The sequence below is a fragment of the Ovis aries genome, chromosome X, assembly GCF_016772045.2.
Source record: "Ovis aries strain OAR_USU_Benz2616 breed Rambouillet chromosome X, ARS-UI_Ramb_v3.0, whole genome shotgun sequence".
NCBI classification, from domain to species: Eukaryota; Metazoa; Chordata; class Mammalia; order Artiodactyla; family Bovidae; genus Ovis; species Ovis aries.
In genome coordinates this window covers 18,002,190-18,027,133 of record NC_056080.1, presented here as the reverse complement: position 1 = coordinate 18,027,133, position 24,944 = coordinate 18,002,190, and the positions used below count along the sequence as shown (strand labels likewise).

The 24,944-nt window shown below is 39.5% G+C and overlaps 1 protein-coding gene across 2 annotated transcripts in view; it reads left to right on the top strand.

Moving 5' to 3' along the window:
• The window catches only part of MAP3K15 (mitogen-activated protein kinase kinase kinase 15), a 148,306-nt gene that overhangs the window by 29,849 nt on the left and 93,513 nt on the right, over positions 1-24,944 (top strand). For both annotated transcript variants that reach the window (XM_060407716.1, XM_042242252.2), the window contains exons 2-3: positions 1,761-1,900; positions 4,299-4,322. In XM_060407716.1, the coding sequence (XP_060263699.1) occupies positions 1,761-1,900; positions 4,299-4,322 (164 nt within the window). The remainder of the gene's footprint in view (positions 1-1,760; positions 1,901-4,298; positions 4,323-24,944) is intronic.

Here is a 24,944-nt window from a genome sequence, read left to right as displayed (position 1 = left end):
CCAGCCCTCTTTAACATGCCCTTCAGACCCTGCTTGACACCTACTAACCTTTCCAAGTTCCTCTTCTCAAAGTGTTCTGGGCCCATAAAATGATTTGTAGTGGCCCCAACATCTATATCCCACCTGACCTCTGACCTTTGCACTTGCTAGCCTCTCTTCCTATGACACTTTTTCCTTCCCTTTCCATCCCCACATCCTCATCCCAACTTGCCTGCCTCTTCTGCACCTTCAGGTCCCAGACAGCACACATCCTTTCAGCCTTCCCTGATCACCCTCCACCTGAGTGTGGGTTCAGTCCCCCAGGGGTGTCGCTGGTCCCCTCACTTTAGCCTTCTTTACCCTGATTCTAATCACTGCTTCCTTCCCATCACCCCTGTTGTATTAAACATGGTTTTGAGAAGAGGGATTATGCCTTGTTCACACTTCTGTCCCTGGCACCAAACACAATGCCTGGCATTTATATAGCAGGCAACCCATAATTTAGAGAATAAAAGGCCCACCCGAGGCTTACCGATGCTCGATCTCAGATCTCCCAGAGCCAGGGGTACCTGGTGCTGAGGCGGCTTCTCTCTGCCTTTTTGTTTCTTCATGCCCCTGCTCACCTCACCTCTGTTCTGTTTCATTGGGATTTGCAGTGACTTCCTGTGAGTCACAGCAGCACAAGCCTAAGTTTGGACATTATTTCCCCAAGTTTCTGCTGCACAGAGTGGGGAAGTCCAGTCGAACTTGGAGCTCTTGATACTGTCTGGAAAATGACTAGGTTTGAAATGGTGACCAATGCTGCTAGGCAAATTTTACTCTTTAAAAAATTTTTAAATTTATTTTTTAATTAAAGGATAATTGCTTTACAAAATTGTGTTGATTTCTGCCAAATAGTGTACTGATGTGCCATGTTGCTCCTCTGTTTTGATTGAAGTCTCTCTAGTTCACAACTCGTGGGGCATGTGATCTGTGTTGTCTATTATCTAGTTGATGGTAACATGGGAACTGGAAGCATGGTGCAGGAATGGTCATTACAACAGTTGGGAATAGGAAAAGAAACATTGAATAAAATGTCTGTAGACAGGGTAGCTAGTGAGATTGCCATCTAGTTATCATAGATGCTAAAGTGAAAATGTGTAAACTTAAAGCTAGACATATAGCTTGGTTGTTTTACACCAAAATCCAGCAAGTCAAAGAATATATATGGTGTAATACTACTTATATAAAGTTCAAAAACATGCAAAAATTAAACAATATACTGTTTAGGAATTCATAACTATAATAATCTATGCATATGTATATGCAGAGAACTGAAAAGTGCAGCAGTCAGGATAGAGACACTCTCCAGGCAGGAGGGAGAGATGTGATTAGGGGAGGCACATGGAGCTCTGACAGTACAGATAACACTTTGTGTCTTGGGCTGCATGCCGGTTGCATGGTTTTTCATTTCATTACACTTAATACTTTGTATATAAGCTAAATATATTCTTTGAATATGATAAATTTCTTAATAGAAATAACATTTAAAATAAATTCACAAGCAGTTTTTAAGTGATACTATATTTTCAGCACTTTGAATAAGGAAGAGAGTTTCAGTTTTGGGTGTTTATTCCTGTTGCTTTTCCTCCACAGTTCATGGTGGTAATTTTAATCAAATCATTCCTTATTTTGGACTAATGGTAGAATACAGATTGCAGCAGCTCACCATTGGTGATCATCAGGAAATAGAAAGTAGATCACCTCTCTCTCTGCTGACCTTGTCTCCTTGTTCATTGTAGATGTTGCTGTGGTGGACATGAGCGATGTCTCCAGACAGCCTTCACTCTTCTACCATCTTGGAGTCCGTGAGAGCTTCGATATGGCCAATAACGTGATCCTGTATCACGACACCGATGCTGACACGGCTCTTTCTTTGAAGGTAAAGAGTATTGTTCACCTTCTCCTAAATACTTCATTTTGAGAAAGCAGTACTGTGAATACTGTGTGCTCAGTTGAAATGAACATGTAGCAGATGAGGTTGGAGAAAAACAATAAAGATTTCTTTGTGCGATTACTTCCTCCCCCCCCCACCCAAATTCTAGCTCATGCAGATAACTTCCTGGCTACTGTGTGAGCATATGTGCTATTGATGTGTGTTTGCAGGCAATTTGAGTGTGTCTGAGCTCATTAGGAAAGTGAAGGCAAAAACTCCTGATGGTTTCCACTGAAGCAAACACAGCCTTTGGAATCCTATATTGGGCAATTTGATCCAAACGTATGCATTCTAAAAAATTTCAACTTGGACGGCAATAGGAAAATGTTTAACGTTTACCAAAATGGGTAGGAACTTTTAGGATCGCAGATGTAATCAATGTTTAATCTGTTATTTTCTCCCCAGTTTAAATCCAAGCAAAACTGAAAACTTGTGTGTTCATGGGTAACTCAGTAATTATTGAGAAGTTTTTTAACGTATTTTTGAAAATTTGATACAAACTTTTTAGAATAGCAGTACTTTTTTTCTTAAAGAAAAAAAAAAAAGTTCCTGTTTGTAAAATCTGAAGGTTGAATGTGAGTTATTATAAAATTTAGCTAATGCTAATATGTTTAGATGGTTAAATAGCATTACCAACTCAATGGGCATGAATTTGAGCAAACTTCAGGAGATAGTGGAGGACGAAGGAGCCTGGCGGGCAACAGTCCATGGGATCACGAAAAGTCGGACACAACTTAGCAACTGAACGATAATATTGTTTAACATCTTAACATCAGTCAGGAAATCCTGGTCTATGTTAAGTCATTTCAGGAATAAAAGATTAGTTTGTTTACAGCAGTGTTACTCAACCTTGACTGCACTTCAGAATCATTTGGGGAGTAAATGTCCCAGTACCAAGGCCACACCAAGACCAATTATGTCACAGTCTCTAGGGGATTTTTTTACCCCCAAAATGTGCATCCAGGAGTGAGAACCAGTGGTTCAGCCTTTACCTTCACAGACATCATTTCTAAATGTCCAGCTCCCTTAGCATTAAAAATCACTAGTATATAAATGACATGGTTTTGTGATGGCAAATTGGACGTTTTTGTTTGTGTTTCTTAAGGTTGAATATTAACCAGATATGTGTGGGTTCTGTAATAATTTGGAATTATTCCTAGTAGAAATATTACCTGTCTCAGATGTGTGACCTGTATGTGTTATATATCACATACGCCTGACACAGGATGTCCTCTGGCATCCTAGCACAGTACTGTATTTTAAGAGTCATTCGTGTGACAGTGGAAGAGGAAACTGTTTTGTTGTTACGCTTTACATTGTAAAATAGTTTCCCAAAAGGCTATAAACCAATCTAAATTACTTTCGGTATTTACATTTCTTTTCTTTACTGATTTTAACTAAAGTAGTTACGCTTAGCAATATTTAGAATTAGAAAATGTGAAAGGGTGGCTAATATTAAGCTGTATTTTGATGAAAAACATGACATGAAATCTGAGTGTATCATATTTTCCCCAATTCAATCCTTTTTTTCCTCTTTTGTGCCTTAGTGAACTCCTCTGGAAAGTCCCATGACCTAGATAAGTTTTAATTTTTAATGATACAGAAAAATACTTCCTAAAATGGAAATGAGTACTCAAAGTGATCTGCACTTGTCAGAAAATAGAAATCTCAGAACACACAAAACACATTTTACAGGACAGCTATTTAATTCTGTTTTCTTTTGTCAGCAAATGGCTTGCAGCATATAAATGAAGCACAGCTGAGGGCTGCATAACGGTGATGCTAACTTAACTGAAACGATTGTCATCAAATTTGAGTGTGAAAATTCCTATTGGGAAAATATGTAAATAAAATGCCTACAGTGCGGTGTCAGGAGTTCTTTCAGCAACACCTCTTCTGTCGGAAGGCTGACTGGGGGCGGGAGGGTGACCTGCAGCCTTCACATTGATGACACGAATGGTTCCAGACCAGAGGACACAGTGGGCCACCCATGCACTTTGTTGCTGTCCCCGAGGAGGCAAGGTGCAGGGAATTCAGAGCCCTGAACTTAAATCTCAAAAGAGCTGGACAGAAGTATAGCCACTGCTACAGGAAAATCCTTATAACCATATATGTCCCCAGGAGTTCCAAAGCTAACAAATCATGGTAAATTTTCCTTAGAACATGAATTTTACACATCTTGGAGCTCCATTCTATTTGAAGCTTTTTATGGGGGGCCGGGGGAGGTCTGAAATGAATAACTCTTGCTCTAAAGTGGGTTTCAAATGATGGCATGGGGACAAAGTGCTTTGGGAAATTAACTGTTCTGGAAAAAAGCTACATTGATCCTATCTTTTCTTTGCAGGATATGGTAACTCAGAAAAACACAGTAAGTATTGTATTTTCAGATTTTTAACTTTGTGAATGTGAACATGTAAAATGCTTGCCTGGGTTTATCTCTGGGCTTTCTACCCTGTTTCATTGATCTACATTTCTTTTTGGGTGTGTGCCTGTATCATACTGTCTTGACGTCTGTAGCTTTGTATTATATAATCTGAAGTCAGGGAGCCTGATTCCTTCAGCTAGATTTTTCTTTCTCAAGATTGTTTTGGCTACTTGGGATCTTTTTTGCTTCCATACAAATTGTAAAATTTATTGTTCTAGTTCTGTGAAAAAATACCATTTGTAGTTTAACAGGGATTGCATTTAATCTATAGATTGCTTTGGATAGTATAGTCATTTTCACAATATTGGTTCTTCCAATTCAAGAACATGGTGTCTCTCTCCATCTGTTTGTGTTATCTTTGATTTCTTTCATCAGTGTCTTATAGTTCACAGAGTAGAGATCTTTTCCCTTCTTAGGTAGATTTTTTTTCTTGGTATTTTCTTCTTTTTATTGTGATACTAAGTGGGATAGTTTCCTTAATCTGTCTTTCTGATTTTTTGTTGTTAGTGTATAGGAATGCAACAGATTTCTGTATGTTAATTTTGTATTCTGTAACAATACCAAATTCATTGATGAGCTCTAGTAGTTTTCTGGTAGCATCCTTAGGGTTTTCTATATGTAGTATTATGTCATCTGCAAACAGTAACAGTTTTACTTCTTTTCCAATTGAATTCCTTTTATTTCTCTTTCTTTGTGGATTGCTGTGGCTAGGACTGTATCTATTGGTTGTATTTCTCAGGGGGACAGCTGGAACCCCCTCCTCCTCAAGCTGCCAACTGGTTCATCCCCACTCAGCCTCCCAGCTCTGTCTCTGAATAACTTTTGTCCATCACTCCATCCCGGAACCCAGTCCTCAGTGCCCTCATGGGTAAAATGAAAAGGTTGAACTCAGTCATTTCATTCATAGATAACTTCCAGCACTCATTGTCTGCGTCCCATATTTGTTGTACAAGTGAAAAGACAGGACTTGGATTTAATACACGGAATATCTAGGAAACAGTTATTTCTTAAAGCAAGAATTGCATTAAGGCCAGGTACAAGGAACACAACTCTTTCGCATCTTGACCGTTGGTTGTGTCAGATCCTAGAAACCTTTTTGTTCTTCAGGAAACTTAGCAACATTCTGTTACCATTCCCCTATATAGTCTCCCTTTTGGTACATTCTCCCTTGTCTATAAACACCTAGGAATTCCTTCACATTCCTGGTAATTCTAATTAGACCGTAGCATCATTCTCCCTAGGTTTTTGTTTGTTTTGCTATTTTGTTTTAGGAACAAACTGATTCTAAAGGATTTGGCAACAACTGTCTCTGCTATGTTTGACATTACTTTAGAATTTGGTGCCCAGTCCTGGTTGTCATGCTTGATGGGGTGTGAAATTTTAGAGCATTCAGGAGAACAACATAAAGGACCCGAAGTGACTGGAAGGGTTGAAAATAGCACCTAAAAGGAAAAGTTGAAGGGAGACAAATCTCAAGAGGTATGGTTCATGGTCTTTTTCAAAGGTTACCCCTTTTCATGAAGCTGGGAGGCAGTTATTTCTACTCCAGATGGCATGGAACTAGGGCAAATGGAAAAAAAGTTGGGATCAGCAGAATGGACATCTCACAGTAATGGTGATTAAACACTGAAATAGAATGTCAAAGTAAATCAGCTGACTTTTATGAAGAGTTTGTTCACTGGTCCCCTCCATATGGATGAGGGTAGTGCTGCCTGAAAGCAGAGGTATGGTTTGTATGACACCAGAGGTTTGGAGAGAGAATCTGATGACGCTGTGGGACTGTGATAAATGGACAGCTTTAACAGAGAGAGATACAACATAGTCGTGGTTGGTGAATTATAAAGTCAGGTACAGATTAAATGCCCCACAGTGAACATGGAGCTGGGTGCTTGAAGTGATTTATGAATGTATGAAAACCAAGATGCTTTGAGATGTCTGTCTTCAGGGAGTATTTCATGTGTTTAGAATTGTGCCTGATGATGTATGGGACTTGGCTTCACATGATAGAGGGATAGTGTATTTAGTAAGGGTTCTCTAGAGAAACAGAACTAATAGGAGATAGAGACATTTATTATGAGGGTGCCTGGGAAAGCCAGTCATGTAATTCAGTTTAAGTCCAAAGGCCTGGGAAGCCAATGAGGGTAGATCAGAGAAGATGATATGAGTGTCCCACACCAAGCAGTTTGGCAGGCAAAAGAGGCCGAATTCCGCCTGCCTCTGCCTTTTGTCCTGGTTAGGCCTCAGCGAATTGGAGGATGCCCACCCACAGCAGGGAGGGCAGTCTACTTGACTGAGTCCACTGACCCAAATGCTAATCACATTCAGAGACACCCTCCCAGACACGTGCAAAAATAATGTTTAATCTGAGCACCATGTGGCTGGTCCAGTTGACAGATAAAATTGGCCATCACAGATAGCTTACATTTGCTCCTGTTTCTGGGAGCAGTTGCTTTGCAGGAATGCAAAGGATGGGAAGCCAATCTGTAGTCTTCAGCCTGGACCAGACCTGCAGCCCTTCTGGGCTCTTCTGGTCTTTGGAAACATAGTATCACCTTTCGTGCTCACCTCTTTTTCAGATGATGCTCATAGTCTTGTCTTCCAGGTTTGTTTTTTAACTCTTGATTTAGGTATAATTAACATACTGTAAAATTTACCTGTGTGCACAACATCCAGTGGCTTTTAAGAGTTGTGCAGCCATCACCACAGTCCAGTTTTAGAGCATTTCCATCACCCTGCAATATACTTGTTTTCAGACAACCCTTATTCCTATCCCAGCCCCAAGCCACTAATTTGCTTTATGTGTTACAGATTTATCTTTTCAGGACTTTTCATAGAAATGGAAGGATACAATAATGTGGTCTTTTGCATCTAGTTTCTCTCACTTGGCATGATATTTGTGAGGTTCATCCATGATGTAGCATGTATCAGTGGTTCCTTTTTATTGCTGAAGAGTATTTATTGTATGGATATTCCATGTATTTATAGCAATTATATTCTTCGATTGATGGACTTTTGGATTGTCTCCACTTTTTAGTTATTTTTCATAGTGTTGCTATAAACGTTCTGGTGTTTGTGTTGGAAATATGTCTTCATTCCTCTTGTGTAGATACCTGGGAATGGAATTGCTGGATCATATAGTAAATATATGTTTAAGTTTGTAAGAAACTATCAAAATAATGTCCAGGGTGGGTGTACCATTTTACATTTCCTTCACCAATGAGAGATCTAGCTTCTTCACATCTTCATCAATACTTGGTATGATCTGTCTTTTTATTATATCCATTTTAGTATGAAGTGGTATCTCATTGTGGTTTTGTATTTCCCTAGTGAGTCATGATGTTGAGCATCTTCTCATGAGCTTATTAGCCATTCATAGTCTTTTTTTGGTGAAATGTCTATTCAAATGTTTTGCTTATTTTTAGTTGGATTTTTTGTCTTATTATGGAGCTGTTAGAGTTCTTTGTGATTCTGGATGCAAGGCCCTTTTCAGAGACCTCATCACTTATTTTATGCCTCATGCTTTTGGTGTTGTATCTGAGAATGCTTAGCCTAACCCAAGGTCACAAAGAATTACTTCTATGTTTCCTTTTAAAGTTTTATAGTTCTGGCTCTTAAATTTATTCCTCTGACCCATTTTGACTTAATTTTTCTGTCTGGTGTGAGGTCGGGATCCAACTTCTTTCTTTTACATGTGGCTATCCAGTGAAAGCTAGAGGAGGTGATGGAATTCCAGTTGAGCTATTTCAAATTCTGGAAGATGATACAGTGAAAGTGCTGCACTCAATATGCCAGCAAATTTGGAAAACTCAGCTGTGGCCACAGGACTGGAAAAGGTCAGTTTTCATTCCAGTCCCAAAGAAAGGCACTGCCAAAGAATGCTCAAACTACCGCACAATTGCACTCATCTCACACGCTAGTAAAGTAATGCTCAAAATTCTCCAAGCCAGGCTTCAGCAATACTTGAACCGTGAACTCCCTGATGTTCAAGCTGGTTTTAGAAAAGGCAGAGGAACCAGAGATCAAATTGCCACATTTGCTGGATCATCGAAAAAGCAAGAGAGTTCCAGAAAAACATCTATTTCTGCTTTATTGACTATGCCAAAGCCTTTGACTGTGTGGATCACAATAAACTGTGGAAAATTCTGAAAGAGATGGGAATACAGACCACCTGACCTGCCTCTTGAGAAACCTATATGCAGGTCAGGAAGCAACAGTTAGAACTGGACATGGAACAACAGACTGTTTCCAAATAGGAAAAGGAGTACATCAAGGCTGTATATTGTCCCCCTGTTTATTTAACTTATATGCAGAGTACATCATGAGAAATGCTGGACTGGAAGAAGCACAAGCTGGAATCAAGATTGCCAGGAGAAATATCAATAACCTCAGGTATGCAGATGACACCACCCTTATGGCAGAAAGTGAAGAGAACTAGAAAGCCTCTTGATGAAAGTGAAAGAGGAGAGTGAAAAAGTTGGCTTAAAGCTCAACATTCAGAAAATGAAGATCATGGCATCCCATCACTTCATGGGAAATAGATGGGGAAACAGTGGAAACAGTGTCAGACTTCATTTTGGGGGGCTCCAAAATCACTGCAGATGGTGACTGCAGCCATGAAATTAAAAGACGCTTCCTCCTTGGAAGGAAAGTTATGACCAACCTAGAGAGCATATTCAAAAGCAGAGACATTACTTTGCCAACAAAGGTCCATCTAGTCAAGGCTATGGTTTTTCCTGTGGTCATGTATGGATGTGAGAGTTGGACTGTGAAGAAAGCTGAGCGCCTAAGAATTGATGCTTTTGAACTGTGATGTTGGAGAAGACTCTTGAGAGTCCCTTGGACTGCAAGGAGATCCAACCAGTCCATTCTAAAGGAGATCAGTCCTGGGTGTTGTTTGGAAGGACTAATGCTGAAGCTGAAAGTCCAATACTTTGGCCACCTCATGCGAAGAGTTGACTCATTGGAAAAGTCTCTGATGCTGGGAGGGATTGAGGGCAGGAGGAGAAGGGGATGACACAGGATGAGATGGCTGGATGGCATTACCAACTCGATGGACATGAGTTTGGGTGAACTACGGGAGATGGTGATGGACAGGGAGGCCTGGCATGCTACGATTCATGGGGTCACAAAGAGTCAGACACGACTGAGCGACTGAACTGAACTGAACTGATCCAGTTGTCCTGGTACCATTTCTTAAAAAGATGATTCCTTCCCCATTAAATTTTCTTGGCACCTTTGTCAGAATCAACTGACCACAAATTTAAGAGTTCGTTTCCAGACTTGAAATTCTGTTCCATGTACCTGTATGTTTACCCTTATGTCAGTTCCATGCTGTTTTGACTACTGTAACATTATAGTACTTTTTAAAATCAGGAAATCTGTCTTTATTCTTCTTTTCAACACTCTTTTGGCCATTTGAGGTCACTTGCAATTCCATGTAAATTTAAGAATCAACTTTTTCATTTCTACAAAAAAGACCATTGAAATTTTGAAAGGGGTTGCATTGTATCTGTTTATCGCTTAGATGGTATTGATATCTTAATAATATTGTTTTCCAATCCAAAAACACAGAATGTCTTTCTGTTTATTGAGGGCTCCTTTAATTTCTTTCCGCAGTGTTTTATAGCTTTCTGTGTACAAGTCTTCTACCTTCTCAGTTAAATTTATTCCTAGATATTTTCTTCTTCTGGATATTCTTGTAAAGGAAATTTTCTTAATTTCCTTTGCAAGATTTATTTTTAAAGATATTTTCCATAGAAATCTGTAACACATCTTATTTTGCTTCATAATTCAATATTTGGGTTAAAATGTAATTCAGTTTTTGATCAGAATTCCATAAAAGTGACTTCATATATTATTTTGATCCATTTTCATTCTTAGAGGCTATTTTCTGGTACTTAGTGATAACAAAGATAGCCCCTTTCAGCATTTTATCACTTCAGAAGACTTGTTGATATGATGAGAGATCAAAAGCGAGAGTGAAATTATAGCCTTTATGAAAACAAGAGTGAAAGTATAGCCAACCCCAAGACTCCTTTATCTAGTAAACCTTGGAACTTCCTGGTAGTCTGTTATTGTTGTACATAGTCCACAGGTATTCTTTGTTTTAATTTTCCTTTGTAAAAATAACTATACCTTCAAAGATACGTTATATTTTGTGGGTTGATTCTCCCCAGGAAGTAAACTGTGAGACTGAGTTCAGTGAACAGGGAATTTATTGAGGAGTGCCCTTGGGATCACCTGTGAGGGAGAGGAGGGCAGGAAGCAGGATTGGGCAGAAAGAGAAATCCCGCTGGGATGCAGGCCCAGTGGAAGCCTTGCCTGACCTCCGTGGGGAGCTGGAGTTTCCAAGTAGTTCTGAGTTGTGATGATGTGGTAAGGCCTTTATACTCCTACATCCGTCCCTCACTGGAAGGAGAATGATACTGGGTGTGAGGTGCTCTCCGCACCTGAGGCAGTTCCAGAAGGGACTGGCAGCAGGGCTGAGAGCTGCAGTGTTCTCAGTAGCTAGGACAATACATCTTTCCTTGAAAAGGGGAGTCTGGGTGTGCACCTGAGTGTCTGCTGCATTGTAATCATTTCATTTGAGAAATATATGAATCATATGTACCCTAAGACTAAGGCATGTACCTCGAAGGCAGAGATGCACAGAAATGATGTTTTCTTTTGAATTGGTGGATGATTATTCAGAAGCTGTATGTAGCCTCAGCAGAGAGGAAACATGGGGACATAAACCTTCCTTGACCCTCAGGAAAATGACCAGGAGAAGATGAGGTGTTCCACCCAGTACGTGGAGAAAAGATAGTTCAAAGTAAACCGGACCTTACTTTCATTTGTCATGTCCTAAAGCCAGAGTTGAGAGCTGGTCCTTTAAAAGCAGAGTTAAATTTCCGAGCTAGGATCATGTTATTAAAAAAGTAATCTGGTTCTTGACCTCTGGACTAGGTGATTATTTTCTTTTCTGGAAATTCAGTGAGATTTAAAAGACATTCATTGTTCCCATCAAAATAGTTATCTCTATGATGGCGATAAATTGGAAATTCTTTGAGAAACAGACATTGGTAGTATTGGGGGTATTGCCTGTGGTACTGCAAGTCTTGTACCTGGCTTGTAAGCTCACTGAGGCCTCAAGTTTCGAGTAACAGAATTTCTCCTAGTCTTTCTTGCCTTCCTCATTCCTTCAGTTTGCTTTGGCTTGGGATCCAAGATTATCAAGGATGATGTAGATTGCTTAGGGACACTGTGGTAAAAAGCAAATAAATTTCTTTTCTCCTTTCTGCATCCTTTGGGTTTCCTGAGTTCAGAGTCAGAATTCTACCATTTCTGTTAGTGAAGACTCGATTTCAAATAAGAAGGCTAATTGTCATAGTAGATGGAGAGGGAGGATTTTATTCATTGAATGTGATTTATGTAAAAAAAATCTCTGCCATTTGAATATTTATTTCATTTGTGTAGCTATTTTGTATTTTCACCTCATCTTAAGTTCTCCCTTCAAGTCTTTTTGTCTTTTTTTCCCCTTCATGCCTGTGGTTGTGTTCTCTTTTAAATTGAAGTACTCTGGAAAAAAATAAATTGCAGGACTCTGGAGGTGTGAACCAAAAAAACTTTTCTCTGTATCTCTTGAATATGACAGGAATAGTGTCACATGTCACAGGGCCAATGTCAGAACCAAAACAGAAATATTTAATTCTGCCTACCAGCTGAATGAGTCTTTAGTGTGCCATTTGTTGTTGTTGAGTCATTCAGTTGTGTCCGACTCTTTGCTAGTTGGACTGCAGCATGCCAGTGTCCCATGACACCCATTTATTTTCTTGAAGATGTAATTCACATACCATAAACTACACCATTCACCCATCTGTTAGTGTTGGGCACTTGGTTTTGTATATCACGTCTATCTTGATATAAGAGTGTTTCAGGATTAAGCAGGATTGGCAGTTAGTGGCAGCAAGCCTACAGAAAGGGAGAGGGAGGACTTGAGATTTGCCTGGCTCTGTGGTCATCTGTGGGCCAGTTGGTTAACCTTGCTGGGAATCAGTTTCCTCCCGTATGAAATGAGATGATTATTAATAAAGTGATCACTGCCATTTGTGCCAGCTCTGAAATAATTCTCTGATTTTATGATAGCCATTCTGTTATTTGAACAAAGCAGATGGACTGTTGGAATAGCTCAGTTGGTGCTACATGGCGTGTTTCCAGCAGGGATGTCTTCATTCACCTTTCAGTGGCACAGTAGTCTGATTATCCAATTGAAATTGTTACTTAGCTTCTGTATTTTCCTCTTATGACCAGATAAATATAGAAAGCTAGCAATGTACATAGAATGCTGTTTGCATTGATCTTAAAAAAAAAAAAACTGCATTTCCCTGATGTGCATGTGTGCTGATTTTAAAAATCCTCCTTTAACTGACTAGACAAAGAATTATACCTTATTATCATTTTTTAGAGCAGTGCTTGATTTAGGTTTTCTTCCTTAATAAGTTGACTTTGTCACACGTATGGTTATGTTAAATAATTTTTAATTGTCTTAAGTTTGCTCAATTTCTCCCTAAATTTTCTTGGGAACAATTCTCTGTGCTTTTTGAATTCCAGTTTTCACCAAGGGTTTGCAGCCCTTTTCTATTACAAGAGTTAAACTCCAGAGTGGCACATTTTCCTAGCAATCAAGATATGCATTCTCCCGTAAGTGCTTGGAAATCAGCTTATCGTGGGTAGTATTAAACCTCCTTCCATTTGCCTTAGATCTTCCCCTCTTCTTTTGACTAAACATGTATTTAATCGTTATTTTAGAAATGTTCCCTGGAAGGTCAAGCTTAAAGTCTCATGTTGAAGTTGGTTGGGATAAATTCTTACACATTTTTTTTGCTCCAAAGAATTAGTTTATAAAAAATAATAATAATAATAAGCTTGTGCTATTACTGAACAACTTTGTGACCTGGTATTGTTGTTCAGTTGCTAAGTTGTGTCCAACTCTTTGCAACCCCATGGACTGCAGCCTGCCAGGCTTCTCTGTCCTCCGCTATCTCCTGAAGTTTGCACAAACTCAGAGTCGTTGATGCTATCTAACCATCTCATCCTCTGCCGCCCCCTTCTCCTTTTGCCTTAAATCTTTCCCAGCATTGGGGTCTTTTCCAATGAGTTGGCTCTTCGCATTGGATGGCCAAAGTATTGAGTTTTAGCATCAATCCTTCCAATACATATTCAGGGTTGATTTCCTTTAGGATTGACTTGTTTGATCTCCTTGCTGGCCATGGGACTCTCAAGAGCCTTCTCCAGCAACACAGTTAGAAAGAGCTGCTGCTGAAAAGTGAAAGTTAGTCTGTCAGTTGTGTTTGACTCTATGCAACACCATGGACTGTAGCCTGCCAGGCTCCTCTGTCCATGAAATTCTCCAGGCTGCTTGCCATAAATAAAAAATAAGTGTTAGTGTAGTGAGGCCCCTTTACTTGTGTTATTGTGCTGGCCTTCTTGCATAGGGCGCCTTGCACAGGGCTCAGAGGAGCCTGCTGGGGAACTCGTCCTAGGTGTCCTTGGGTGGTGGCCATGACTGAACCTGATGGACAGTAAGGTTGAGACTACAACATGCTCTGCTCTCCTGGCAGCTGTTTATGGCTGGGACTCGCCTATTATCATGTAACTGTTCATACGTGAAGCCCACTGAAGAAACTCTGATGTTTTAGGGCTGCAGGTAGTTTGTTCTATGTGCAACTTCTGCCTAAAGTCCAGAGCAGGGGCTCTTAGGTTTTGGGGTCCTGGGACTCTTTTGTCAGTCTGGAAGAGCCTATGGACCCCTTCTCAGAGTAAGTCTTAAAATGTCTAAATAAATACAAACTACTACAAAAGAAACCAATTATACTGAGCTATATAAGTGGAGTTGGTGGTAAAGAACCTGCCTGCCAGAGCAGGAGACATAAGAGATGCGAGTTTGATCCCTGGGATGGGAAGATCCCCTGGAGGAGGAAGTGGCAACCCACTCCAGAATCCTTGCCTGGAGAATCCCATAGACAGAGGAGCCAGGTGGGCTCCAGTCCATGAGGTCGCAAAGAGTCAGACACAACTGGAGCAATTTAGCATGCATGCATGTAGTTATCAAAAATATTTTAAAGTGATATATTGTAGTCTATGTCCTCCTTTACTAATGTCTCAAATAATAAGATCAAACAGCAAGTCTAAAAACTGCCATAATTCTGGTGTAGTGATAAGTATAAAAGTTATTTTGAGATCTCTTCAGGAACTGTAATGTCACATAAAAAATTCTGTGATTTGTATTAGAGACAAAGTCCCATGCCCTGCTGAAAACAAAATGTATTGCCTACATTCCTGATCAAAGGCACTGTTATATTTCAATGAAAGGCAAATGATGAAAAAGGTGAACTTTTTTTTTTCTCATTCACTTTCACAGACCCCCAAGAATTAATGGGCTCCAGGTTCAGAATTCCCAGTCTGGTCTAGTCTAGAACTGTCAAACATAGCTAATCTTTATTGGATGTCCACTATGTGCCATGACCATCTTTAATCCTCTGTCACTTGATGAAGTTGACAGTATTATTGTCCTCATTTCAAACATGAGAAAACTGAGGTTTAGATGGACAAATAACATTTTCCAAGGTCATCCATCTAGAATGGGGTGGAGCTGAGATACCATCTATGGCCATCCAGATTCTCCACCATCTTGCTGTGCTTGAACTGGGATGATACTGACTTTCCATTTCAATAATTGTGTTATTTCTTTGTTACCTAACTTAGCAAATGTGGGGGGAAAAACCCCACTACCCAGCTCTTCTGAGACAATGATGAAATTGAAATGTCTTTGTATGTACTACTGGTGGGAGTATAAATTGCTCCATCCTTTTTGACAGCAACTTGGCCACACATATGGAGAACCTTAAACCCGCTCTAATAATCTCACTCCTGGGAAGCTATTCTCAGGAAAAGACCAGAGTGGAAAGATGCCATATGCAGGGGTGTTCATCTCAGTGTATAGTAAGAAAAAATTCCAAACAAAGTTATATAATAAATGAGAATGATGAAATATGAAGTATACACTATATATATATATATATATATATATTCACCAGGTGGTGTATTAGATAGGCATTAAAAATTATAGCATTTGAGACTATATATCCATACATTTGTAATGAGAGCTTTTATTTTATTAAAATATTTATTTATTTGGCCATGCTGGGTCTTAGTTGTAGCATGTAGGATCTAGTTCCCTGACCAGGGATAAAACCCAGGCCCCCTGCATTGGGAGCTTGGAGTCTTAGCCACTGGACCACCAGAAAGTCCCTGTAATGAGAGTTTTTTTTTTTTTAAAACAACCTCTTGTTTAACCTAGTGATGCTATGGGATGAACTGTTCATTGTGGTGATGTTCGTAGATGGTCGTAGTTCCACTGATTCCTCACCCGCACCCTCATGGTGTTAGAGACCAGTGGCTTTTACTGTGCTCTCTGACCTCACTTACTATATCAGAATCATCCTTTTGGAAATGCTTGAAGAGTGTTTGGAATAAGGGTTTACATGTTAATATGCCTAGCATACTGGTTCTAATGCCCCTTTATGTAGGAAACTAAGCTGTCTTTGTTGAATTTGTTTTAATGAGTTGGATTCTTGAGATGTTTCTGTTTATAAATGTAACAATTATAAATATCCCAGCCTGGTTTGCTATTGAACGTGTGTTACGCTAATCAATGTTTTTCTTTTTAATTTTTGGTCTCCCCACCAACAAAAGTCTTCAAGTCATCACTTGAAGATGTTTGGGCCTATTCTTTGTAAGAACAAAAGTACTGTACTCAAGAGCCTGTGCTTTCATTTGGAAGTTCATGAATTGCTTTTTTAAATGTAGTCATTAGTCCGAATTTCTTTCTGTAGAATTTCTTTAAGTTTTATATACTTTTATGAAAGATTTTATCAAAATCAGTAGTTTTACTTTCCCAAGATTCCAGATTCCTGCTGTCTCCTCTGTCCTGTTCATTAAACTCACCCAGCTGTTTTCAGAATTCATGCATTCCCCTTCTTTCTCCTTATTTTCTCAAACTAAGGCTAAATGTTTGCTCAGAGGATCAGGATCCGTTCCAGCTGTGGGCAAGCCTTCACCAGCCTCTCTTGCTACTGTTCTGCTCACTTGAGCCATAACCTTTGACAGCACAGAGCATGTATTTATCAATGTCTTATTTTTTTACACTTTATTATTGAGGATTTGAGCAGAACTGGGGCAAAGTTAACTCCTGTGCTCTCTGGGAAGAATAGATTTGCTTAAGGAAGACTGTCAACAAGATTTCAGCACAAATATTTGTTTTGGAAATATTTTTGAAACTTCTAACAATTCCGTCCAAATAGGTTGGACTCTTGCACCTTCAGTTTACCTACCTCTTATGGAGACTTGGGATTATTTAGTTGTAATGTTTGTATTTTTGTTAGAATTCTTACTCTGTATAATATCATCTTTTAACAAAGCTGAGAGAAGAAAGGAAAATAAGTATTTATAGAGTTACATTAACCTGTTTGTTTACCTTCCTAATTCTTTTCATTTGTTTCTGTGGATTCAGGTTACCAAATAGTGCTATTTCCTTATTCAAGTACAGCCTTATTTCTACCTACATCTTTTGTACTGTTAGTGTCAAATATGTTACATATCTATTAATACATGTTATAGGCCCCAACATGTGATTATATACGTCATTTTGTGCTATTTTCTTTTAAACCAGTTAAGAAAAGAAAAGAAATTAGCAATTATATTGTTTCTTACAGTTACCTATATAACTAACTTTATTGCGTATTTTTAAAGAAGATTTATTTGGCTGTACCAGGTCTTAGTCGCAGTAAGCAGGATCTTCAGTTTTCATTGTGGTATGTGGGATCTTTAGTTGCGACATGTGAACTCTTAGTTGCTGCATGGGGGATCTAGTTCTCTGACCAGGAACCCTGGTCTTCTGCATTGGGGGTATGGAGTCTTGGCCACTGGATCACCAGGGCAGTCCCCATATTTTGTTTTTATTGTGTGAATTAAAATTACTGTCTAGTATCACTTGCTTTCAGCCTGAAGAACTTCCTTTAGTATTTTTTTTTTATGAAACATGTCTTCTAGGAACAAACTATCTCAGTTTGTGTTTACTTAAAAATGTCTTTATTTTCTCCTTTTCTCCTCACATTTTCTTTCAGATCCTTCATTAGGGTGTTGAAATTTTCTCTAAAGATCTTGTATACTTTAGGTAAAGTTAGATTCTCCTTCATTTATAAAAGATAGTTTTGCTAGATACAAGATTTTGGTTGACTTTCTTTTCCTCATCTCTTTGAATATGTTTTTATACTGCCTTCTAACTTTCATTGCTTCTGATGAAAAGTCAGATGTTTATTTTATTGAGTTACCCTTGTACACAGTAAGACACTTTTTTCTCTTGCTGCTTTCAAGACTTTGTCTTTCACAGTTTTGACTACAGTGTATCTGGATGTGGCTCTCTTTGAGTTTATCCTACTTGGAATTTAGCTTAGCGTAATCAAATGTTGAATTTTTCAGCAGTTATTTCTTTCAGTGTAGTCCTGCTCCTTTCCTCTCCTTCCAGGACTCCCATTATGATCTGTTTTTGTTGGTATACTTGATGGTGTCCCACATTTCCTTGAGGTTCTATTCATTTTTCTTCATTCTTTTTCCTCTCTCTTCAGTTTGCATAATCTCTGTTGATCTGTCTACAAATTTGCTGATTCTTTCTTCCACTGTAATTTCCTGTTGAGGCCCTTCAGTGAATTTTTAATTTTGGTTATTATCCTTTTGGGACTTCCTTGGTGGCTCAGACAGTTAAGAATCTGCCTACAATGCAGGAGACCCAGGTTCGATCCCTGGGTTCTGAAGATCCCCTGGAGAAGGGAATGACTACCCACTCCAGTATTCTTGCCTGGAGAATTCCATGGACAGAGGAGCCTGGCCGGCTATAGTCCATGGTGTTGCCAAGAGTCAGACACAACTGAAAGACTAACACTATTTTTTTATTATACTTTTTAGCTCCAGGGGCTTCCCTGGTGGCTCAGACAGTAAAGAATCCACCTACAATGTGAGAGACCTGGGTTCAGTCCCTGGGTTGGGAAGATCCCCTGGAGGAGGGCATGGCAGCCCACTCCAGTATTCTTGCCTGCAAAATCCTCATGGACAGAGGTGCAAAGAGTTGGACATGACTGAGCAACTAAGCAGCACCAGAATTCTCCTTTACTTTTTTTTTTTTTTTTGGTAATTCCTAACTCTTCATTGATATTCTGTATTTGATGATGCATTGTTTGTTAAGTATGGTTTCCTTTAGTTTTTTTTAGCATATTTATAGTAGCAGTTTTCAAGTCTCTGTCTCCTGAGTCCAATACCTGGGTCCTTTCAAAGGCAGTTACTCATTGCCTGCTGTTTTTCATATATATGGACCACACTGCCCTGTTTGTTTGCATTTTTTGTATTTTTGTGGTTGAAAACTGCACACGTTAGGTAATGTAGTAACTCTGGATACTGATTTCTCTCCCTCCTGCCTCTGCAGTTCCTTCCTGTTTATTGGTTTATTTGTTGAGTGACTTCGCTGGACTAGTTCACTGAGGTCTGTTTCCTCCACAGTGTGCAGCCTCCGATGTCACTCCTTAGAAGGTGCAGCCTTGGGCATGCACACAGCTACCCTAACTCTTCATCCCCACCTGGGGATGACAGTGATTATATAGCTGGGCTCTCTTGGACTATATCTTTCCCTAATTTCACTATTAAGTTTGTCTTCTTGGTTTTTTTCTTTTTTTGGTTGCACTGGGTCTTTGTTGCTGTGCACGGGCTTCTCATTGCAGTAGCTTCTTGTGTTGCAAAGCACAGGCTGAAGGCATACTGACTTCAGTAGTTGCGACACTTGGGCTCAGAAGTTGTGGCGCATGGACTTAGTTGCTCCACAATATGTGGAGTCTTGCTGGATCAGGGGTTGAACCCATGTCCCCTGCGTTGGCAGGCAGATTCTTAAACACTGGGCCACTAGGAGAGTTCCCTGGTGAGATTTAAGTTCCTGATTGATCTTCCTTTATTGATACCACATCCAGTTGTTAGCGTCCCCAAGTTGGTAGCTAATCGCTTTATTGTTTTTGCCAATAACCTGAGACATGAATGTTCCACAGACTAATATCATTAACATTGGACTTCTTTGCAGATGTGGTTTTTTAAGGCTGTTCTTTAAGGTCTACTCTGACCACAGGAAGGCTTCCATAACTTTCTCTTCCCCTGTTCCTTTTTGTTAAACTTCTAGCTGGTCTACCTTTCACCTATTGCTCTCATGGAGCTACCTACCAGCCTCCTCTTAATTTCTTGCTACAAAAGTCTTCGTAGTCTTTAACAGCTTCCATAGGTTTGAACTTCCCCATGCTATATTCCACATAAAACCAGTGGGAGAGCTGCAGAGCTCTGTGTTCTTACCTCATGCCTTGACCCTAGGCAGAGCTCTGCACCAATGCTCCAGAGCAGGACAAGGGGATAGCAGCCTGCCTCTTTCAGAATGATACGCTGCTGTGAGTGGGCTGCTGGCCAGAGCTGGCAGCCCCTGATCTCCTCAGCTTGCCTCTCCTAACATGGGACCTCCATCCAATGTGAGCTGGGACATAGATGATCAGGGCCTAGTATTCTTGGCCTGATTCACCTAAGATGCCATACAAGTGGGAAGTGGGTGAGGGGATGGAGCCCTGGTTCTCTTAACCATTGCTTACCTGGAAGACCGTGGTGAATAAGGATGCTGGTGGCCTAGCCTTCCTAGGGAGAAACTGTCATCCTCGACTTGAGATTGGGGGTGGCAGGGGAACGCATCTTCTTGGCTGTACCCATCCAGAGTAGAACTGTCACTCTGGGCTGGAGGGTAGGGGAAGAGCAGCTTATAGCTCACATGCTAGAGCCTCACTGTCCTTATCAAGATTTAATTGTTTTTTTGAATAAAGATCTCTTGTCCATTTGCTATTTGCTCTTAAGATATTTTATACAGACTTAAAATGGTTTTTTTAGAAAAATGTTTGTTACCAGTTATGGTTGATTTTCTGGGAAGGGAATCTGAGGAGCTCCACATACCTCCAGACTAGCCCTAACTTTCTGAAAATAACAAACTCCATTTCTTCAAGGATTTTTATTTTTTACCTTCTAGACTTCACTGATTCACACAGTTCTTGTATCCTTCTTAGTCTAAACTAGGAAATCTTTTACCATAAACTCAACCAACTTTAGGTAAAAGAACCAGCAGATTAATATATAAATGAATGTATAATGACATTTAATTTAATTAACTTTGGCACCATGACTTTCTTGATATAGCTGATAGAGAAATGTGTCTCTAATCTATCAAAAGCTTACTTTGTTGGGCACTTTGAATCGATCTTTGAGAATTTGCAGATATTACCAGAGGGGGAAGGGTCTTTGTTCCTCTGGTACAGGCCTTGTTCAGTGATTGCTAGGAAGTAACCATGAGTCTTCCTCCTGTTCCCCATTTATCACCAACATACCCAAAATGTTGCCACCTCTCTTTATAACACACCAGCATTTGCAGTGAGAGGTGTTAAACTCCAGTATCTAGAGTCCACAGGGACAGTCTCAAGCTGCTATTTTGTAGCAGGCTAAGTACTTTCATAAAATCTGTTATCAGGAATCATGAAACATCAGGAAGGTTAGTGTTAGACAAGTGTTGGCCCACCATTTGTTTTAGTATGACCTGTGAGCTCACAATGGCTTTTACACTTTTTAACGATTGAGAAAAAATCGGAAGATGAAGAATATTTTGTTGTTGTCGTTGTTTAGTCACTAAGTCGTGTCCAACTGTTTGCAACCCTGTGGACTGTAGCCTGCCAGGCTGCTCCGTCCATGGGATTTCCCATGCAATAATACTGGAGTGCGTTGCCTTTTCCTTCCCCAGGTAGTCCTCCCAACCCAGGGATTGAGCCAGTGTCTCCTGCATCGGCAGGCAGATTCTTTACCACTGAGCCACTGGGGAAGCCCAAAGAGTTTTCTAGGACATGTGAAAATATGAAATTCAGATTTTTGCCCATAAATAGTTTCACTGGGCACAGCCATGCTCATGTGTCTATGTCTTCTCTGTGGCTGCTTTCGTGATTTAACAGCAGAGTTGAGTACTTGGAGAGTAGAGATTATATGGCCCACAAGACCAAAAATATTTACCATCTGGCCTTTTACAGAAAAAGTGTGCTGATGCAGTCTCAAGTATGACTGAGTGGAGCAGCACTAGTCATTTTTCCTTAACAAAGTATTTTAGGGCCTACAGACATCTCAGCAGGGATATAGATGCCCTAGGAGGTACAAAAGAAGGAGAAAATTTCAAGACAATTATTTGTATTTTGAATTTAGATAGAAAGAAGAATACCACCTGACCTTATGTAAGCAAATCTTATTCAAAAGGAAAACTAAAATGTCTGTCACCTATATGTTTGAAACTAGTTCCCAGTGTGGAGTTTTCCCAAGACTTCTGTTTGATCGGAAATTGTAGCATTCTGACAGTTGTCTCTGGGGTGAATGAATTTCTTTTTAATTTAGAAGCAGCTGTGTTGCTCATTTGACTTCTCATTCTTGGTGAAAGTGTGCTTCCCAAGGTTATGTGTTATGCCAAATTATACCATCACTTCATGGCAAATAGATGGGGAAATAGTGACAGACTTTATTTTGGGGGGCTCCAAAATCACTGCAGATGGTGACTGCAACCATGAAATTAAGACACTTCTTGTAAGAAAAGTTATGACCAACCTAGACAGCATATTAAAAAGCAGAGACATTACTTTGCCAACAAAAGTCCATCTAGTCAAGGCTATGGTTTTTCCAGTAGTCATGTATGGATGTGAGAGTTGGACTATAAAGAAAGCTGAGTGCCAAAGAATTGATGCTTTTGAACTGTGGTGTTGGAGAAGACTCTTGAGAGTCCCTTGGACAGCAAGGAGATCCAACCAGTCCATCATAAAGGAAATCAGTCCTGAATATTCATTGGAAGGACTGATGTTGAAGCTGAAACTCCAATGCTTTGGCCACCTGATGCAAAGAACTGACTCATTGGAAAAGACCTTGATGCTGGGAAAGATTGAAGGCAGGAGGAGAAGGGGACGACAGAGGATGCAATGGTTGGATGGCATCACCGACTCCATGGACATGAGTTTGAGCAAGCTCTGGGAGTTGGTGATGGACAGGGAGGCCTGGCATGCTGCGGTTCATGGGGTCGCAAAGAGTCAAACACGACTGAGCAACTGAACTGATGACAAATTTCCTAGATAACTTCTTTAGTTTAACAAGTTAGGGGGAAAAGTCAGATGTATTATTGCTGGCATCAAATTCTTTAAAACTTATTGAAGATAGGAATTAACAAGTCAGATTTCAACATAGTGGATTTTTGTAACAGTACAGACAAAAGATAGACTGTGATAATAGAATTTCACAGAGTGAAGTAAGCCAGAAAGAAAAACACCCAATACAGTATACTAACACATATATATGGAATTTAGGAAGATGGCGATGACGACCCTGTATGCAAGACAGGGAAAGAGACACAGATGTGTATAACGGACCTTTGGACTCAGAGGGAGAGGGAGAGGGTGGGATGATTTGGGAGAATGACATTCTAACATGTATACTATCATGTAAGAATTGAATCGCCAGTCTATGTCTGACGCAGGATGCAGCATGCTAGGGGCTGGTGCATGGGGATGACCCAGAGAGATGTTATGGGGAGGGAGGTGGGAGGGGGGTTCATGTTTGGGAACGCATGTAAGAATTAAAGATATTAAAATTTAAAAAATAAAAAACTAAAAAAAAAAAAGAGTGTATTGTAGTCCTCCAGATATGCTAAAAACTGAGAATGGGATTGAAAAAGTGAAAAGTGAAAGCCTCTCAGTCATATCCGACTCTTTGCAACCCCATGGACTGTATAGTCCTTGGAATTCTCCAGTCCAGAATACTGGAGTAGGTGGCCTTTCCCTCCTGAAGGAGACCCTCCCAACCCACGGGTCGAACCCAGGTCTCCTGCATTGCAGGTAGATTCTTTACCAACTGAGCCACAAGGGAAGCCCAAGAATACTGGAGTGGGTAGCCTTTCCCTTCTCCAGGGGATCTACCCAACCCAGGGATCAAACCTAGATCTCCCACATTGCAGCCGGATTCTTTACCAGCTGAGCCACAAGGGAAGCCCAAGAATACTGGAGTGGGTAGCCTATCCCTTCTCCAGAGGATCTTCCCGACCCAGGAATCGAACTGGGGCCTCCTGCATTGTAGGCAGACCCTTTACAAACTGAGCTCTCAGGGAGCCCAAGCATGGGCTGAATGCTATTTAAAGGTAGTGTTTCTTTCTCTATTTCATGTTCAGTGCTCCCATTTCATTTAGTTTATGTTTTCCAATTTCTGTGTCTCTTTTCTGTTTTTCTTTCTCAAGCCTTTATCAAGCATAGTAGAAAAACTTTTGTATATGTATACATATATGTATGTGTGTGTATATATATATGATATATATATATTTTAGAAATGTTATAAATTTTTGCCTAGCTAAAAAATTTATGACATTTTAATTCCACTTGTTGGACTTAGTATAAATAGAATGCTAGGTTTCTAATTAATATTCACTCGAAACTTTGATATAGTTCCATATATTTTGGCATCTGATATTACTGCTAAAAGACTAGAAAGTTCATTATCTTAGTGATCTTTTTTACTAAAATTTGAAGCTCAAAACTTTTAATCCAGTTCTGAGAATATCAAGAAATACTATGTTGTAAAAAAAAAAAAAAAAAAGAGAAAACGTGATAACAGTATTATTAACTAAAATACAATTTTGTACACATTTCACAAGATTTTATGCTAGTGTCCATTATTTATTTTCATACCTTATTCAAGATTCTGCTTTGTATTTAGTTGCATTGAGCAGTTTCAGCTGCATGCAACAAATTCTGGTAAATTCTCTTTTCATTTTTATTCTGTTACAAATATTTTCTAGTTTTCCTTGTTAGGGCTTTTTAGATACACCCATCATTTAAAAGTGGACATTTAATTTCCAAATACATAGGGTTTTTAAATATCTTTGATATTAATTTTTCATTTTAATATTTCTCATTTTAATGCTTCCTTCTCTGTAATCACCCTCTGTGTTTTTTCAGTCTTCTAAGTTTACTGAGGCTTTCAATGGCTAAGTCAGAGATCTCTCTTGGTAAATGTCACATTGCACTTGAAAATATGTGGGTTATTTTCAAATATCTTTTGATACTGATTTCTAACATAATTCCACAGTGATAAGAGAACCAACTCTGTATGATTTCAGTACCTTTAGACCATGAATTTTTTGCACCTGTTTTATGTCCCTGGCTATGTTCCAGTGTCTCCTAGTTTATATATAGTCTATGGGAACTTGAATAGAATTTGTATCCTACTATTGTGTGAAAATTATATTATTTTGAATTGGTTCATGGTACTTTCCTTCTACTTTTCTGTATATTCATTCTATTAATACTTGAGAGTTTGATAAAGAAACTCCAACTAAAAATTTAACTATTTAAAATAATTGTAATATATAGTAGAACTATATGTAACTTTGTTGTATAT